This window comes from Gracilinanus agilis, chromosome 1 (genome assembly GCF_016433145.1).
Source record: "Gracilinanus agilis isolate LMUSP501 chromosome 1, AgileGrace, whole genome shotgun sequence".
Classification (NCBI taxonomy): domain Eukaryota; kingdom Metazoa; phylum Chordata; class Mammalia; order Didelphimorphia; family Didelphidae; genus Gracilinanus; species Gracilinanus agilis.
Window position 1 is genome coordinate 441,886,442 of NC_058130.1, and position 20,658 is coordinate 441,907,099.

Below are 20,658 nucleotides of genomic sequence, written 5' to 3' on the forward strand. Positions count from 1 at the left end.
AGAGAGAGAGAGAGAGAGAGAGAGAGAGAGAGAGAGAGAGAGAGAGAGAAAGAAAATGAGAGATGTCATCAAATGGATGACTTTTGAATTCAATTTTTTCTCATTATGTGCCAGATAACATATGAATGAATAAGAAGGAGGGAGAATGACATTTGGCAAAGTTATAAAACAAAAGTTATAAAAACAAAGTTATAAAGTTATAAAACAAAACAAAATGATAACTTTCTCCTCTGTTTTTCTATTATTACAGATATTCGTAGACTGGTATAATTTAATTCTGCTAAAATTGAGGTCAATTTTAGGGATGAACATTTATTAGTCAAGAAATCTTTTAGTTTACTTTTCTTGAAGGTAGCATTCAGAATTCTCTCTGGAGAAGACAGGGCTTTGTTGGAGTAGGGAACATGCACAAGAAATTCATTTTCTTGGGTCTTTATATTGTCACTTGGAGAGCTGGCTTTAACAGCTTTTCTAAGTTGGCAGAGAGCAAATAAATTTAACCTTTTAGCCTCTCTGTAAGAAATGTGTAACTACCAACAGAAAACCCACTTCAAGTTTCTGTCCCAAAATTCATGAGAAGGGAGTAGGGATAAACACATTTCCAACTAGAATCTTCTAATTCATTCCTGCCCTATTGACAGTCTTGGCTATACATAAACCCGAGCAGATTAGCTCAGATAAAATAAAAACATTTTGTGATCAAGGGTGCCCCCAGTTACCCCTACAGAATTCCATAGCTGAAGCATAGTAAAGCATTTTGGAACTGATAAATATAGGTCAACAAGTTAGCAATAGCCTGGTGATGTGTTGGCAGCCTGTGAGATTGATGTGTCAGAAAAATGTGCTTTTTTCATATGTGTCCCAAATATAGCAATGAAAACCTTCAACTAGCCTCTAGCAACTGAATTAGATTGATAGAATGGCCTAACATGGAACCACAAGTAAGTATTGAATGAAAGATTTTTAATCTAATGTAATTAACATCTTTCTTGAGATAAAATCATTATCTGGTAAAAAAAAATGTAAATGACACTGAAGAAGAAAAAAAAAATTTTCCTCCTACTTCTTCCAGAACACCTCGTCTATTTTCTAAGTTGACAGAGCCTGAAGTGACTTTAAGCCACTTTGATAGTTGGCTTTCAGAGTGTGAGTCCATGTGCGTGAGTGGGCTGTATTTTTACAAGTTTGATGTTATATTCGGTCATAAAATGTGAAATTACTTTAAAATGATTATTATAAAACAAATATGAATCACTATATATGTAGCACCCTCACTTTATTCTCATTCTGCTATGCTAAGTAGATCACAGATGAGGAGATGGCTAAATTTTGGCTGCCAAGAGAGGATATGAGGAAGTCAAGGAATTAGAGGAAGAAATGATGTGGCCATAGTTTTTTTTTTCTTTCTAAAGGCAAAGAAGTGTGGTAGAGGGTAATGGTGCTAGGGTTTCCTATAGTGCTTCCCCAAGTCATTGGGGAAAAAGTCTTTCCTTGTGGACAACCACATTGTCTGTTTATCTACTAAGACTTAGAGCTAATGAGTCAGTTTCTACCACCAGATGGCTAATATTTCCCTTAAAGAGAAGCCTGAGACAATCCAACCACATCGGATCAAGATTCCCTCAATTGATTTGATGTTGACATTTCATGATGCTGTCATGAATAGTGTTGGAAAATATTAACTTGCTTTAGGCGACAATGGATGATAGAGAAACTAAGTCTAGTTATTTCCACTATAGTAGGAACTTGCTGAGTTGAAGTCTTGCTCAGAGACTGGTTAAGGGTTGCTTAAGGGAAAAACTACAGCCTCATATTCTGTGGTAGGTATATTCATATAATCAAATATACATTTGATTTTATTATTTTCCTTGCTTTTTTTTACTATGAATAAAGATACTATTCCTTTGTTTAGGGATCTTGGGAAGATAGTATTTTGGAGAGTAGGGCAGTTTTCTAAATGGTCTGAAGCCATTATTCCGGTTGAACTCACCCACCCACCTGCCCTCTGACTTGCTGCCTTGATTAACAAGATAAATAGCTATTGTGATAAAATGGAAGAGCTGAGAAACACTAAAAACCATAGAGATGCAATTCAGAATTGTAGTTTTCAAAATTTTCCTCCAGCATTAATGCTCTGTCTTGATAAATAAGATGACTATGATGAATAATTTGACTCACATATACCTAGAATATACCTGCTCTTGATGACAATAGAAGGATTAACTAGAACCAGAGCTTTTGCAGGATATATCTCAGAGACAGGAAGTATACCATGAATGGATGAGCATCAAAGCTTATAGATCATCTAAAGTAAAAGGGATAAGTTATATTGAATGCAATGAAGTTGAAATGCATAAAATCTCACAGAAGAACCCAGCCACAAGTAGACCATTAGTATTCTTTGCAAAAGAAGTTCTTTTGAGCAACTTGTGAAATTTGATTCCTAGAGGATCAAGTAAGGCATTAATATTAGACACAGCAGGTACTCCAAAAGACATACAAATACAGTGTACTATCCTTCAATTTTTATTTATTCTGTTTTCATAATCAACCACAAGCAGCATAAAAGGTTTCTGGACAATGATTGCAACATTGTTTACTCAGAATTGCTGTTCAATATTCTCATTCTCTTGTCTAAAAATCAGTACACTATTTGTTGGAGGATTTGTAATTTATCCACAAAGGAATGGCATCATTACCTCAGATAAGATTTTCCTGTTATTTTTGTTGTAATTTTAAATAATAATGACATTCAATGAAAAGAATGTAAAATATCAAGCTACACAGTTGAATAGTAGCTTCATGAAGTAGCCTAAATGCTTTTTCAGCTGGAAAATATATTCAGGTATTTATAAAGGATAGAAATTTAGTTCTATAAGAGCTTTCATTTGTGTTAAAATGCATGTGTTTGAATCAATGCAAAAATATATCTGATATGAACAAATAGTAGTACGTAGATATTTGTGTATAGAAACACATACTTGCCCATGTGTCCTTAGAATATTGATGTGTGGGAAGAGCTATATCTCTATATAAAGTGCATTGATAAGGTATTAAAGCCTAAAACTATTGACTTTTCAGTCAACATTCATATATACATATCTCTACATATGTTTTCTACATGTATGTATTTACATATACATGTATCGTATGTGTATGTGTGTGTACAGAAAGATAAATACAGGTATATATCTACAGTTAGATAGATAGACAGACAGATAGGTTTTGGCTGCCAAGAGTGGATATGAGGAAGTCAAGGGGATAGAGGAGGAAATGATGAGGTTGTAAGGTTTGGTTTTGTATTTTTTTCAAAGGCAAAGACTTAGGAATAGGAGACAAAGGTGCCAGAGTTTCAACTGATACTTCCCCAAGCCACTGGTCAGAAAGACCTTCCTTGTGGAGACCTACATTTGCTTCAGCTGACCTGGAAGGACTCAGAACAGCCAAATTTGATAGATAAGTAAATAGATAAAGTAGATAGATAAAGAGATAAAATAGATAGATTTAACATGTCCAAAACTGAAAATTTTGCTTTTCTAAATTTCCTTAATTTCAAAATTCAAAAAATATATAAATATCAAAAATGTAAATTCAATAAACCACTTACCAGAGTGCCAGACACTGTGCTAAGTGATGAAGACTCATAGAAAGTCATGTCTTCAAGGAGAGAAAATCTACAACATAAAAAGAAGCTGAAAGGCTCTTAGAGATCTTGCAGACAAGTGCCTGCATTATCCTACAAGTTACCCAGGCTCACAACTATCATCCAGGACTGTTCATTCTTTCTCTCCCCACACTACTGTATTTGTTTACTGATTAGCTGGATTGTCCCAAGGTTTCTCCACTCCAATTTATACTCCATTTGACCACCAAAGTGATTTTCCAAAAGCATAGGGCTAAACACATCCTGCCCATCAATAAACTGTATTGGCTTCTTATCTCTTATAGGAGCAAATGTAGAATCCTCTGTTTGGCATTCAAAGTGTTTTATTACCTGCACATACACCAAACCCATCCTGAACCTTTCTAGTCTTCTTAACCTTTAAATACTCTTACTTGTTCTACAGCTCAGTGTAACTGGCATATTTGCTGTTCTTTGTACAAGATACTCCATCTATTTTTTTTTAGATACTGCATCTTTTAAATTCTTTCAAGTCTCTTAAAATCCCATTGTATATGGCAAGGTTTCCCAATCATCCTTAATTCTCCTGTTACCCTTCTGTTAATTATCTCCAATTTATCCTGTATAGTTTATTTGGTTAGAGTGGTTTGTATTTGTCTCCTCCATTAGCCTGGAACTTTTAAAAAGTAGAGATTATTTGTCTTTTGTATTCTGGGGCTCAGCACAATGCCTAGCAAACGATAAGTGCTTGATAAAGGTCTGTTGACTGAAAGAAGCAGGAAGATCAGGGTTTGAGTTCCATGTCTGACATCTGCTAAACTTATCACAGACAGGTCACCTTAAAACCTTCCACACTAAAGTGTTCTAAATAATACCAGAAGCCTCTACGAGCAGAGTAGGGAGATGGCATAGTGGATAAAATGCCAGACGTGAAATCAGGAAGACTGATCTCTAGGTTCAAATCTGACCTCAGACACTGGGCATCACTGAACCCTATTTGCCTCAGTGTCCACATCTGTAAAATGAATTTGAGAAGGAAATGGCAAACTACCCTAGTATCTCTGCCAAGGAAACTCCAAATGGGGTCATGAAGAGTCGAAAATGACTGAAACAAATGATGAATGCCTAGTTCACAGCAGTTGTGGAGAAGCTCCAATGAGATAATGCATGTAAAATACTTTGTAAACATGGAGCATAAAGTGCTTCAAAGAACTATCTGCTTAAAGCAGAACTAAATGTTCATAGAAATTTATCACTGCTCCTATCATCAACATATTTCTATGACTTATTGACAGCTAAAAGCAAATTGTTTAGAGGCTAAATGAGTCAGTTCTAGGCAGCCCCAATCTTTCGTGCTCAGTGGGTGAAGTCAAGAAAAGGTTCAGGACACAATGCACCAGAGGAAAATGTATCTTTGGATTTTGGGAAATGCCCGTGTGAACATCAATCCCTTTACACAGCATTCATCCATATTACACAAGTATTGGAAGATGTGCCCTCTGGCAGCTCATAGATGAATGCGGATACTCTGGGAAGTTCACAAAGCATGTAAAGATCAATATGAAGACGTTAGTCATCGTAAAAATGTGATTTCCCTTTTTCTCAGAGTCATTGCAGGACAGTCTGAGAAAGAGTTCTAGATATATATTCAATGTAGCCTAGTAATTTCCCCCATGATTTAGCTTTTTTTGGCAGAAGAGTGTTGTAAGAGTTAGGCATTGGGGGTTAAGTGACTTGTCTAGGGTCACACAGCTAGACAGTGTCTGAAGTCAGATTTTAACCCAGGACCTCTCGTCTCTAAGCTCTCAATACACTGAGCCACGCAGCTGCCCACTAATATATCTTTGAAAATATTTTGTTAAAGAAACATAAAAAGGGGATTGCTAGGTAGAGCCAGGGGTGGAGTCAGGAAGACCTAGGTTCAAATCTGACTTCAGACACTTCCTAAATATATGACCCTGGGCAAGTCAATTAGCCCTAATTACCTACCTTTTGCTGCCTTTGTTTAGAATGTATACTAAGACAGAAGGTAGCTATTAGATTCTGTTTGAGGTTCCCTCTTTAGTATGTGGTATTAATATATCCAGATGTTAACAGATTGCTACCTCTTTACTTTTCCCCCTCTTTTTTTTATAAACCATCTAATAGAGCCTAATAAATGTAGAGATTTATTGGTTAATGAGAAAATGATTAGATTATGGCAGAAATGAATAAAGTTAGAAATTTTGAAGGAGATGCTCTGCCATGAGAAATGAGACAACTGCCAGTGTTCCATAAACACAAAAATATACATTAGAGGTTTACAAAAGGTGATATGGTGTTAAGGTGAAAAAACTTTGATTAGAGAAATGCAAACTAAGAGAAACTCTGAGGTATCACATCACACTTATCAAATTGGCCAATATGACATAAAAGGAAAGTGATAAATGCTGGAGGGGATGTGTCAAAGTTGGGACACTAATGCATTATTGGTGGAGTTGTGAACCAATCCAATCATTCTGGAAGGCAATTTGGAATTACGCCCCAAGGACCATAAAACAATGTATACATTTTGATCCAGCAATACTACTACTAGGTGTGTATCCTAAGGAGATTTTTTAAAAGAGAAAGGACCTACTTGTATAAAAATATTTGTAGTAGCCCTTTTTGTGATGGCAAAAAAAATTAGAAATTAAGGGCATGTCCATCAATCGGGGAAACAACTGAACAAATTGTGGTAAATGGTGGTGATGGAATACAATTGTGCTATAAGAAATGATGAACAAGATGATTTCAAAAAGATCTGGAAAAGGCCTACATGAACTGATAAAGAGTGAAATAAACAGAACTAGGAGAATACTGGACACAGTAACAGGAATATTGTGCAATGATTAACTGTGAAAGACTGAGCTCCTGTCAGCAATACAGTCATTCAGAACAATTCTGAAGGACTTGTATGACAAAGAATGCTAGAAAGCAAGCAAATTAAAAACCCCCAGACAAAAACTAAATTAGAAATACTAAAAATTAAGGGAGACATTAATAAAATCGAAAGTAAAAGAACTATTGAATTAATAAATAAGACTAGAAGCTGGTATTTTGAAAAAACAGATAAAATAGACAAAGTACTGGTCAATATAATAAGAAAAAGGAAAGAAGAAAACCAAATTGACAGTATTATAAATGAAAAGGGAGACCTCACCTCTAAAAAGGGGGAAATCAAGGCAATCATTAAGAACTATTTCGCCCAATTATATGGCAACAAATATAACAATTTAGGAGATATGGATGAATATTTACAAAAATATAAATTGCCTAGATTAACAGCAGAAGAAATAGAATACCTAAATAATCCCATATCAGAAATAGAAATTGAACAAGCCATCAAAGAACTCCCTAAGAAAAAATCACCAGGACCTGATGGATTCACAAGTGAATTCTATCAGACATTCAAAGAGCAACTAATCCCAATACTATACAAATTATTTGATATGATAAGCAAAGAAGGAGTCCTACCAAATTCCTTTTATGACGCAAATATGGTACTGATTCCAAAGCCAGGTAGACCAAAAACAGAGAAAGAAAACTATAGACCAATCTCCCTAATGAACATAGATGCAAAAATCTTAAATAGAATATTAGCAAAAAGACTCCAGCAAGTAATTAAGAAGATCATCCACCATGATCAGGTGGGATTTATACCAGGAATGCAAGGATGGTTCAACATTAGGAAAACCATCCACATAATTGACCATATCAACAGTCTAACCAACAAAAATCACATGATTATCTCCATAGATGCTGAAAAAGCCTTTGACAAAATACAGCATCCATTCCTATTGAAAACATTGAAAAGTATAGGAATAGAAGGACCTTTCCTAAAAATAATAAACAGTATATACCTAAAACCATCAACAAGCATTATATGCAATGGGGATAAATTAGAAGCCTTCCCAATAAGATCAGGAGTGAAACAAGGATGCCCATTATCACCTCTATTATTCAACATAGTACTAGAAACACTAGCAATAGCAATTAGAGAAGAAAAAGAAATTGAAGGTATCAAAATAGGCAATGAGGAGACTAAGCTATCACTCTTTGCAGATGATATGATGATCTACTTAAAAAATCCTAGAGAATCAACTAAGAAGCTAGTAGAAATAATCAACAACTTTAGCAAAGTGGCAGGATACAAAATAAATGCACATAAATCATCAGCATTTCTATATATTTCCCACACATTAGAGCAGCAAGAGGTAGAAAGAGAAACACCATTTAAAATCGCCCTAGACAATATAAAATACTTGGGAATCTATCTACCAAAACAAACACAGATATTATATGAAAACAACTACAAAACACTTTCCAAACAAATAAAACTGGATCTCAACAATTGGAAAGCCATTAATTGTTCATGGGTAGGATGAGCTAACATAATAAAAATGAACATTCTACCCAAATTAATTTACCTATTTAGCACCATACCTATCAAATTACCAAAAAACTTCTTTACTGAATTAGGAAAAACTATAACAAATTTCATTTGGAATAACAAAATATCAAGAATATCAAGGGAAATAATGAAAAAAAATGTGAAGGAAGGGGCCTAGCAGTACCAGATATTAAACTATACTATAAAGCAGCAGTAATCAAAACAATATGGTTCTGGCTAAGAGACAGAAGGGAGGATTAGTGGAATAGACTTGGGGTTAATGATGTCAGCAAGACAGTGTATGAAAAACCCAAAGAGCCCAACTTTTGGGACATGAATCCACTATTTGACAAAAACTGCTGGGAAATTTGGAAAACAATATGGGAGAGATTAGGTTTAGATCAACATCTCACACCCTACACCAAGATAAATTCAGAATGGGTGAATGACCTGAATATAAAGAGGGAAACTATAAATAAGTTAAGTGAACACAAAATAGTATACCTATCAGATCTCTGGGAAAGGAAAGATTTTAAAACCAAGCAAGAGTTAGAGAAAATTACAAAATGTAAATTAAATGGCTTTGATTATATCAAGCTAAAAAGCTTTTGTACAAACAAAAACAATGTAGTCAAAATCAGAAGGGAAACAACAAATTGGGAAAAAATCTTTATAACAAAAAACTCTGACAGGGGTCTAATTACTCAAATATACAAGGAGTTAAATCAATTGTGTAAAAAATCAAGCCACTACCCAATTGAAAAATGGGCAAGAGACATGAATAGGCAATTCTCAGGTAAAGAAATCAAAAGTATCAATAAGCACATGAGAAAGTGTTCTAAACCTCTAATAATTAGAGAAATGCAAATCAAAACAACTCTGAGGTACCACCTCACACCTAGCAGATTGGCTAAAATGAAAGAAGGGGAGAGTAATGAATGCTGGAGGGGATGTGGCAAAATTGGGACATTAATGCATTGCTGGTGGAGTTGTGAACTGATCTGGCCATTCTGGCTGGCAATTTGGAATCACGCTCAAAGGGCTATAAAAGACTGCCTGCCCTTTGATCCAGCCATACCATTGTTGGGTTTGTACCCCAAAGAGATCATAGATAAACAGACTTGTACGAAAATATTTATAGCTGCACTTTTTGTAGTGGCAAAAAACTGGAAAATGAGGGGATGCCCTTCAATTGGGGAATGGCTGAACAAATTGTGGGATATGCTGGTGATGGAATACTATTGTGCTCAAAGGAATAATAAACTGGAGGAATTCCATATGAACTGGAAAGACCTTCAGGAACTGATGCAGAGCGAAAGGAGCAGAGCCAGAAGAACACTGTACACAGAGACTGATATACTATGGTAAAATCGAATGTAATGGACTTCTGTACCAGCAGCAATGCAATGACACAGGACAGCTCTGAGGGATTTGTGGTAAAGATGCTACCCACATTCAGAGGAAGGACTGCAGGAGAGGAAACATAGAAGATAAACAATTGCTTGAACGCATGGGCTGAGGTGGACATGATTGGGGATGTAGACTCGAAACGACCATACCAATGCAACTAACAACAATGTGGAAATAGGCCCTGAACAAGGACACAAGTTACAACCAGTGGAAATGCGAGTCGGCCATGGGTGGGGGAGAATGGGGGGGTGAAGGGGAAAGTAGGGGTATGAAGCATGTAAACAGGTCAAAAATGAATATTAATAAATGTTTAAAAAAAAGAATGCTGTCCATTTCCAGAGAAATAAATGTTGGAGTTGGAATGCAGATCAAAGCATACTATTTTTCACTTTAGATGATTTGAGTATTTGGGGGATTTGGCTTTATATGATGATTCCTTTGCAAAAATGAGCAATATAGAAACATGTTTTGCATGATAATTCATGTATAACCAAGTCAAATTATATACATCTCTGGGAAGGAAGAAGAAAAGTAGAGAGGGAGAATATTTGTATCATATAACTTCACAAAACTAATGTGGAAAATTGTTATTACTTTTGATTGGTAATAAAATAATTTTACTAAAAAAGATAAAAAGACTGAGACTTTTTTTTTTTTTTTTTTATTTTAAACCCTTAACTTCTGTGTATTGACTTTATAGGTGGAAGATTGGTAAGGGTAGGCAATGGGGGTCAAGTGACTTGCCCAGGGTCACACAGCTGGGAAGTGTCTGAGGCCGGATTTGAACCTAGGACCTCCCGTCTCTAGGCCTGGCTCTCAATCCACTGAGCTACCCAGCTGCCCCTAAGACTGAGACTTTTTAAAATTAGGGTACATAAGAGATACCCTGCATAAAGAAAGATCTGTATCAGAAAGTGCAAAGATGAAAGTTGTCAATTTATTTGGTTCTGTTATTAGATAAGTGCACCGAGGAATGACAAATCAAAAAAATGAGAGAAATTCAATACATTCATTGGAAGACTAATAATTAGCAGCATGATATCAGACTTAATTCAAGATAAATGTCACAGAACAGTGACTATAAAATAAGCAGTTTATATATTCAGCTTCTTGAGCAGTTTGGCCATTAGTAAATGTTATCATCAGATACGAAGGACACAAATACACATACATATGTATAGGCAAATAATTTTTTAAAATCTGCTCTCATGTGTTCTTTCCTTCCACTTAAATCCTTGTACAATCACTAAAGCAGAGAATAGTTTTAAAATATTTTTTAAAATCCTTTTCCCTGAGTCATTTTCCTTGCTCTTGCTATATTCTGCCAGTTATCTAAAGAAGGTATATCATTTAAAATCTTACTATGGCAATAAATGGATGGCCCAGACAGAAGTATTGATTTTGAACAACTACTCACTAATCATCAGTCAAAATGAAACAAAAAATAGTATAATATAAATGAAAGATGCCATGAATACCATCAGTTGTCTCTTTTCAAATGTTGTTTACAAGCCTATTCCTAATAATAGTATCATATCTTCATCAGAGAAGTGACATGTAGCATTTCTGAATATTTCTTTTAATTTTTCTGAAAAATAAGGTAGCATAGTGGCTAGATGCCAGACCCAAAGTCAGGAAGAACCATCTTTCTGAGTTCAGATCTGGCCTCAGAAGCTTGCTACCTGTGTGACTCTGGACAAATCCTTTAAATAATTTTTGCCTCTTTGCCTCAGTTTCCTCACCTATAAAGTGAGCTGAAGAAGCGAATGGCAAACACTCAAGTATCTTTGCCAAGAAAACTCCAAATGGGGTCATGAAGAGTTGGAGAAGACTGGAAAATGACTAAAAATAATTCAGATAACAGAGCCACAATTTTCTACCAGATTCCAATTTTTGGTCTTTAAACCTTGGTAGTATAATATAGAACTCGCAAACATCCTGAAACAACTAAATAAAAATAACACACCTGAAAAATGGGAATTAAAGCATCAGAGTTTTCTCTAGGTGTGTATTATACTGACAATATAATAAAGTTAGTCAGGATGAATATCCTCCCAAATGCTATCAATCCTATGCAAGTCCAGGAAAAAGGGAATTTATCCTTATGAATATTTACTTACATCAGTAATCACATATACATACATAGATATATATGCATAGGTAGTTTTTTTCATTTTTGATGGGATAAAGATCATGTATAATTTTTAGCTAGATGTGCCAAATAAAATAACCTTTCTTGTATTTTTTTCTTCAGAAACTGAAAACAAATAAGCAATAAAACATAAATAGAAAGCTAAGTGCTTTCTCTCCACAATTTAAAAAATACACCATTTCCCCCTTCATCTCATTTGATTTTTTTTCCCCTCTAACACTAATAAGTCCTCCTGTTGGATCACTTAGAATAATAAAAGATGAAGAATCTAATTTGGCATCACCTGGTGCTAGCAAGTCACCAATGTAGCCTTCCTCTAGGCTGACCTATACAAAATGAGGTGGAATCTACATACATTGAATTCATTACTTTCACCATAACAGATGCCCGTAATAAACCTTGCCAGTTAATGGTCTTTTCCAGCATCCAACTGAATGCTTCAGTCCCACTGCCAAGTGTGTAACAAGAAGATAAACACCACAATTTCCTATCAATGGCAACTCACTGCAGCAAGAGCAAAAAGAGCAGTTAGTACAATACCTAATGCTGCTCATGCTTCCAGTCTCTGATCCAAGCTTACATCTCTCCAGTTGGCTGGCTACAATCTGGCGTTCAGCCTCCAGTTCTCGAGTCAGTCTTTCAAACTGTAGTTCCTGAAATAAAATGACCAACATTCATTCCATGAGCTATGTGAACAGGAGAATGGGAATAGTGGGATATGAGCAAAGGGAGGCAAGTATAAAGGAAGAAACAGGATTTTCAGATACTTCTTGAGAACAATGTGAAGGGTTCAAGAAATCACCAGGAGTTAATAAAACCAGTCACTGAATATGTGCAATAAACAAATCATTTCAGGACAGGAAATACCATTAAATACTTTGAAATAATAAGCAACCTAGTCACATACATTTAAACTTGACTAACACATCTTTTCCCTTTTGAAGCCCCCAAAAGGAAATAAATTGATTCTTTTACTCAATTTGTTTTATGATTTTGTAGCACTATAAACCCGATAAGTGGCATTTCTATACAGGTTAATTAGTAAGATTTTTTTTTAAAATTAAATATCCATTTACATATTTACATGACAAAAACCTTTCTAATCACCCCTAAGAATAAATATCCTTTTAAAATGATTATTAAAAATTACCTCATGAATTTTCATTTAATAATGAATACTAATAACAGTATTTTCAAGAATTCAAAGGTCCCCAAATATAACACTAATTAGTATCCTATTAGTCAATGGCCTTATGTTTTAATTTATTCCTTATATTTTCAAATATCTACATTTGAAATATTCATAATTAGCTTGAATTAATAATAACTTTTAAGTGATATTTTTCAAGGCAGTAGAAAAAATTAAACAAAACGAATGAACAAAAACACAGATTTGCATAGTGTGTAACAAGTAGGTGATCATTAGATATTGAGTTTGTAAAACCTACTCTTCAGATTGCCAACTGATGTGATTTATTCTATGTCTACATAATGCCAAAAATATGTTTTCAATGAATTCATTCCCTTTAGTTGAATATTATGTGTCAATGTGATTTAAAAAAAAGAAACTGTTTTGACATCATATAAAAAATGCAACTAGTGGTTGATTGAGTTTTTCATCTCATAAATTAATGTTTTGGTATAACTTTATCACAAATAGATTACTGGGTCATTTTCTTCAGTGATGATATGATGATAACAAACAATTCAGATGGAATTTCTTAGTCTCATAGTCATTAAAATTTTAATAAGTTTTTACTCCCTAATCTACTTTATTCTTTAAAAAGCATGTCCTCCTTTTAACTCTCATGTGGAAAATACAATTTCCATTAATGTACAAAGGTAAAAGGATAGGTACAATTCAACAAAAACAAAATCACAGGAATAACCAGTAGCATTCCAATGCTTTGCATACTATGCCAGGAGTGAACGTGAAACCTGCTTACTGGGACCGAACATTCTAATATAGAAAACAATCATAAAAATTGCAATGGTCTGAGGAGGAGGAAGTGGAAGGAAGGATATAATGCATGTCACCAAAAGAATAGTAAAAGATATTTACTTTGCAATACAGAGTAGTATAATTATATGGGAAAAGTGCAAAAATGAAAACATCTGAATTTTATATAAGTATATGAGTGTGTACATATACAAATTTACATGTATGCATACATATATACAATTTAGAGTGAACTTTGAATTCTGGGACAGGAATCTGGGTTCAAATTACTCCCATACAAGGACTAGGTGGGTGATGCTAGGCACTCATTAAAACTTTTCTGCACTTTAAGCAGCTTCCTAGGATCTCTTTTTCTAAATTACAGATATTGGCAATCTATGTTGGAGGAAGTGAAGAACTTGCTTCCCCTGGTGAAAAAATCACAAAGTTCATTGCATATTTGACTGAAAATATGTGGTCATCTTTTCTGTAAAATAGCATCTTTGACCTGTGTGATTTTATAGATAGGGGAGGAGACATTTGGTGAGAAACTTTGGCTACCAATCTAATTTGCAATTTAAAAGTCTGAGAAAGTTGCTGGGGGTTGGGAGAAGGTTGTTTGAAGTGGTGAGGAGCTTGGGGGAAGGTCTGGGATAGGGTCACTGGGATGGATAGGTTTAGTGATTTACAGAGTGTCCTGGGTCAGGATATATTTGAGGTAAGACTGGAACCTAAGTCTCCTTGGCTCCTTTGCTAGCTAGCTCTGTCACATAGGTCCTATTGCCTCTCGTGTGAGTACAATTTAGTAATCATAATGCAAATTTTGAAAAGAATGAGTCATCAGACATGCATATTATTCCTTATTTGTTTCAACAAGGGCTTCTGTCTTTTTTGCTTGTTCCTTAGCTTATAACTGGAATCCTTTTCTCACTTCCTGTCAATATTTCTGTACCTACAGATATGACATCTGAAAGCAAGTTCATCCTTCAAGGCCCAGCAGAGATGCCATCTTAATCATGAAATCTTTTCTCTCTTCCTCTGGTGGAAGTGATTGCTTACTTCTCCCAACAGATCTGCCATATACCTTTATGTTCTACTTTCCATTTATGTTTAGAAATGTACTCTTGTATACCCCCTCAATTGTATGGTAAATCTTAGAGGGCAATAACAGTGTCATTTATATTTATCTCTTTTGGTACCCATTGTAAATTCTCAATAAATGTTCATCGGATTAAATTAAATTATTAAGAATGATTTTTCTGTAGCCACACATAGAAATACATCTGATTATCATGTAGGCACATCATGGAAGGTATATATTGTAAACTAAGGGCACACATATATCTCTTTGGTTATCAGAAATTTGGTTATCAGAGATGTGCAGGTGGGTCTCAGCCAAATTTATCTCCCAAGCCTCTGTATGTCAAATGAGGATGTAACTTTAAAGGATGCTGGGAATGTAGCTCAGGTGTAACAAATTCTTCCACTTGCACAGAGATGAACTATTATTGAAATGATACAGGACCTGTGAATTCTTTGGTACTGAGTATTCCTAATAAGGGAATTGTATCTGCCAAAAGAACTTAGTATTTGATCTGCAACTTAAAGTCTTACAGAAATGTGGTAAGTATAAGGAGGTTAATGACTTGCCTAGGGTCATGCAGCCAATTAATGTCTCAGGTGGGATTTGAATCTAGGTCTTATGATTCCAGAAGCTCTCTATCCACTATGTATTATAATTCAAGTATTATTCAATCCTTGAAAATATCTGAAACTTAGCTCTTTTACCATCACATATTGCAATCCTAGCAGCACCTTGGTAAAGATCCCTCCTGATTTGCTATACTCATAATTTGGTGGTCAACATTTTTTTTTAATGAACTACATTTATTTAGACTTGGTACTCAGATAATAGACAGGTGGCTCAGTGGATAAAATGCCAAAATTGGAGTCAGGAAGACTGAGTTCAAATATAGATTCATATACTTACTACCTTTGCAATCCTGGGCAAGTCACTTAAATCTGATTGCCTCAGTTTCCTCATTTAAAATGAGTTGAAGAAGGAAATGGCAAAAGACTACATGGTTTTTGCCAAGAAAACCCAAAACAACATCACAAAGATCAGACATGACCAAAAAATAACTTAACAATTCAGAAAATCAAGACATAATTTTGCGTCATTTGGAATTATCCTAAGCCCTGGGAGACTACAACTCCCCAAATGCTCTCTGCTACAACTTCCCCTGACACCTCACACTTCCTTTGTAGGAGGTGTCAGAGAAAGTATAAAAGGGAAAGTTTGGCGCCTTTTCTCCCTGCACTGAGCTCTGCTCTCTCTCTACCCAGGTCTTGCTAACTCTCTCCACCCTGGAAACAATGCTTTCTAACCTGAGACCCAGATATCCCTCTCTCAGCACCTTTTTCCCTTTCTTCCTACCTCCTAGTTTTCCCTAGACCTTTCCCTTTCTAATTAAAATAAAACCTAGCTATTCAAACCCTAAAGTTGCTCTCTGATCATTCATTTGAGGGCTCTGGTCAATTTCCCCAGCTGGGGCTGCCATTACCTTCCTTTCCCTTCCTCTACCTTCCTCTCTCCTTTCTCCCATCCATCCTACCATCCTACCTCCATCCCTTCACTTTCACCACACAATTTGCTTCCAGCCTCTAAACTTCATTCTTTAAATCTTGATAGAAAAGGAGAGAGATTGCAAAAATTCCCTGCTACAAAGGAAGTCAGGGTAAGACTTAAGTCAAAGATAGTTGAATGATGAGCCATATAAATACTATTTTTGGAGCATACATAATCTTTAGAAATTAATTTTCTCTAAAACTATAACATAGTTCTCTAGAAAATAGGAACAGGAGAATATTAAAATTATGTAATTAATCACAATTTAAGATAGAACTTAAATATTTTCACCTCTAACAAATTATCTGTATAAATCTTAGGGAATTATTTCCTGTAATAGATGAATAAAGATAATAGGGAAACTTAAAAATGTGTCTTTTACAGCTTGACAATAATTCTGCATTAGTAAATTCATGCTCATTTTTCTTTACTTCATACAAAAGTAGATGTGGACACCTTTTAAATGTTTTTCCTCACAGCTACGTTCAACTTGGAAAGTAAAGAAGTTATTTCTAGGCATTCAAGGCCCTCTACAATCTTGAATCACCTTATTTTCCTGGTTACACAATTTCCTGCTAAGTACTATGTCCACTAGTCAGTTTGTACTACTTTCTGACCTATGAGCACATCCTATATTTCCTTGTTTTGTTTCTACTGTTCTCTAAGCTTTAAACATCTTCTTTTCTGACTATCATTCAAATGTTACATCCTCCATTAAGCCTTCCATAATGTCCCTATTTGATAATGACTTTCCTCCTCCAGTCTATATAGGAGGGAACAGGGATGAAACAGGAAAGGAGTCGGCATTTATCAAGTCCCTCCCATGTGCCAGGCACAATGTTAAGCCATTTATAAATATCATCATATCTGATCCTCACAACAACCCTGAGAGATAGGTGCAATTATAATCCAATGTTTGCAGTTGAGGAAACTGAGGCAGAAGAGGTTAAATAAATTACTCATGATTACACTGTTAAGAATGGATCTGGACTGGAACTCAGAACTTCCTGATATCAGGCTTGGCACTCTATTCACTAGACTTCATAATACTTTGTTTTGTACCTTTCTACTTATCCATTATTTGATATCTTTGCGTAATACCTTCATGAGATTACTATTATGGAACAAGTCTTATGTATTTTCTCAATTTTGCACCTTCCCTAATTCTTGATGCTATGTCGCAAACACTAAAACAGCAAATAATTATTTGTTGAATTATATTTCATTTATTACTGCCACAGTCATTTCCTGAGGGTCTGTGACTTATGAGGAAATGTAGCATGGTGGAAAGAGAGCTGCCCTGGGAGCCAAGAAGGTCTGGATACAAATCCCACCTTTGACACATACTGACTGTGAAAGTCTGGACAAAGGACTTAACTCCCCACTGTTCTAGGCAATGTTCTAAGGCTGAAAATAGCAGAGAAGATGCCAATCTTCATTGTTAAAGGAAGTTTCATCATCTGCTGTTGTTCAGTCATTTCAGTTGTGTCTGTCACTTCATGACCCCATTTGTGGTTTACTTGGCAAAAGTACTAGAGTGGTTTACCTCTCCAGCTCATTTTATAGATTAGGAAATTGAGTCTAACAGGGTTAAGTGACTTGCCCAGCATCACACAGCCAGTAACTATCTGAGGCCAGGATAGAATTCATCTGTATATCCCTTATAACAATAAGGTTACCCATCTAGTTTCTATTTCTCCTATTTTCAGAGCATTAAACTGTTCTAGCAACTCATTTATTCAAAAGAGAGATTCATAGTGTAAAAGACACTGGAAATTGAAATAGCTTCTTTTTTCTCATGGATGGCATTTGAACAGTCATAGAAACCTACTTAGTAATTCACCAACTTAATTTATGAAAAAGGGCAATTGATACCTGCCACTTTATTTATAGATGTAAGATATCATAATGACTAATCAGGGCTTTATCTTTCTTTATGCACTTTAAGCACCTCGCAAGCCTTTCAATGTACGTTGGTATTACAGAGGTATAAGAATCTTCATAGATTTTGTAAGCCAAAATTCATTCCCTTTACTTTAAATAAGAGGAAACTAGTCCCCAGAGAGGTAGTTCTAATGTCATGCAACCAATTAGTAACAGTTTTGGAAGTCAAATTCAGGAATCCTAAAACCTAGCGTAGAACTCTTTACAGGATGCCCCAAAGTCTTAGTTCAGCTTTAAGCTATAAAACCTTATTTATAATTTTAATTATTATAGCATAATATAACATATCATAACACAATATTACAATTAAATGTATTCAAATAATCAGCTTATTTGGGACATCCAGCATGAAGTCACCATTTAAAAAGTAATGGCAAATTTGAAATGATTCTGTCACAGGGACTTTGCCTCTCAGTTGTTGCATATCTTTGGGTAAATAAAAGCAATAACAATAATAAAAGTTATTATTATCATCAGTCTAATAAATGACAGCAGCAAACAATAATACTAATAGGCATTCATATATCATTTCAGCGTTTGCAAAATACACTATATACATTATCTCATTTGGTACAATAATCTTGTGAATTATGAAAGCTATGGCTATCCTCATTTTATAAATAAGAAGACTGAAACTGAGATTTTAAGCCCTAGTTATACAAATAAAAAAAAAAGGTCTGAGGAATGATTTGAACTCAAGTTTTCTTAACTTCAAATGCAACATTCTAGCCACTAGAAATATTGCTTCACTACTCAGACTCAGTTTCTTTATATATAAAATATGGTCATCTAAACTTTTAGATATTTTCTACCTCTAAATGATGCTCTTCAAAGTGACCCCATTCTCAGGTGACTTTTCCATGAAAATAAAGGAAAATTTGTGTGGCAAGTAGACCAAATATCCTCATTGGACCAGATAGTTCTATTTTTCCTACGAAATATGTGATTATTCAAAGTGATCTGCAGGGGCTCAATGCAGAAGCAACCTGCAAATTATTTTGTGAATCAGTGCTTCTAAACTAAGCTGACAGTTCTTTCAACTTTGTTTACTGTGCAGTGTGAAGGGCAAAGAGACATTTTGGAATAAGCCAAATGCTCAGTATTTTCATGCCACTCATGGGAGATGGGTGGTCCCTTTCATTCTATTCTTTTCTTTTAATCTCTCCCCACTCCCAAACCTCACCAATCTAATCTTTACCACTTCTAATGCACCCCTTTCTCTTATCCTTCTCAAGATTCCCAATGGCTAGTCAAAAATCTAGTCACTTGAATATGTGAAAATTAACAAATAATTGAACAGGAGTCTGAGCACAAAATGGAATATTTGGGGTTACTTGGGACCCAATGAACAGATTTCCTTCTATTGGTGTTGTTTAATGCTCCCTTGTTTTAATATATCATTTCTTCCCAGAATCTGTTTTCTTTTTGCCAATCTGGCAAAGGCAGTCCATATATATATTTTTTTCCTGGTAGCATCTCTCATTCCTCTTCAAAAGCTATGAGTTGAATTCATCATCACTATCTCAAGACAATGTTAATTTTGTCCTATTGAGGTACACTGTGTTGTCAAATGTGAAGGAAGAGACCCTATGCAATGACACTGAAAGGTTATGCAAATGACAGCAGATCAGAAAGACAAATGCAAAATGTCAATATGAATCTATGAAATCCAAGTTATGATGTCAAGATGAGGCTGAACAAGACATTGTCAGGTATAAATCTGTGGAGACCTCATCAGTGAGTCAAAATTCTGACAAATGGATGTCCGTGAAAGTTTATAAAATTGACATTATGATGTTTAAGCAACCATTGGGATTGCCTGGAGCACACAGCCAGACAGCAGATGACAGGCTTAGCACATTGATGCTGAGTCACAGGCACCTTTCCTAAACTGCCTTTTAAAAACATTTAAAGATGAAATAAAATCTCCATTTCCCAGCTTGTTCCTTGATTCTGCAGGGCTGCAAATGTTTATGTGTCATGAACCTACACACTCTTTCTGCTGCCATATCTTGACCTAGTATTTTGCTCCTCATACCAAGAAAAAAGACCCCATATTCAGGTCTTGTTTGTTCAGATACATGCTATTTATTCAGCTTATCCTGATTCACTGATGGCAAGACAACATACAATCAGAAAAATCTCAGAGTTCATATTCAAATTGTCCATTACTGATGATGCAAAAATCCACTCAGTTTAATAAATATTGTAGGTATTTCTAATGATATTTCTGAGTTTTTGTTAAGCTGTGTCCCTGTTCAGCACATAACTCACTATTGTTGGAGACCATGAAATTAAGTCAGAATGTTACTGTAAAATTTTGAGGCAAGTTGATAGTATCATATAACATAAATATTAAGGAAATTGACTAAACTAGTGATGGGTAAACTATGGTCCCCCAGGCCAGATGTGGCCCCCTGAAATGTTCTATATGGCTGCGGGACATTATTCCTAATCTGACGAATACAATGAGTAGGATACAAAACAATGAAATTTTGAAAGAGTTGCCTTGGAAACAGACTGACAGATGAGCATTTCCTTTCCTTTAGCC

At 35.2% G+C, this 20,658-nt stretch overlaps 1 protein-coding gene across 1 annotated transcript in view; it reads right to left on the reverse strand.

Moving 5' to 3' along the window:
• The window catches only part of CTNND2 (catenin delta 2), a 974,829-nt gene that overhangs the window by 736,170 nt on the left and 218,001 nt on the right, over positions 1–20,658 (reverse strand). The window contains exon 2 of the mRNA XM_044665508.1: positions 12,136–12,248. Coding sequence (XP_044521443.1) covers positions 12,136–12,248 — 113 coding nt within the window. The remainder of the gene's footprint in view (positions 1–12,135; positions 12,249–20,658) is intronic.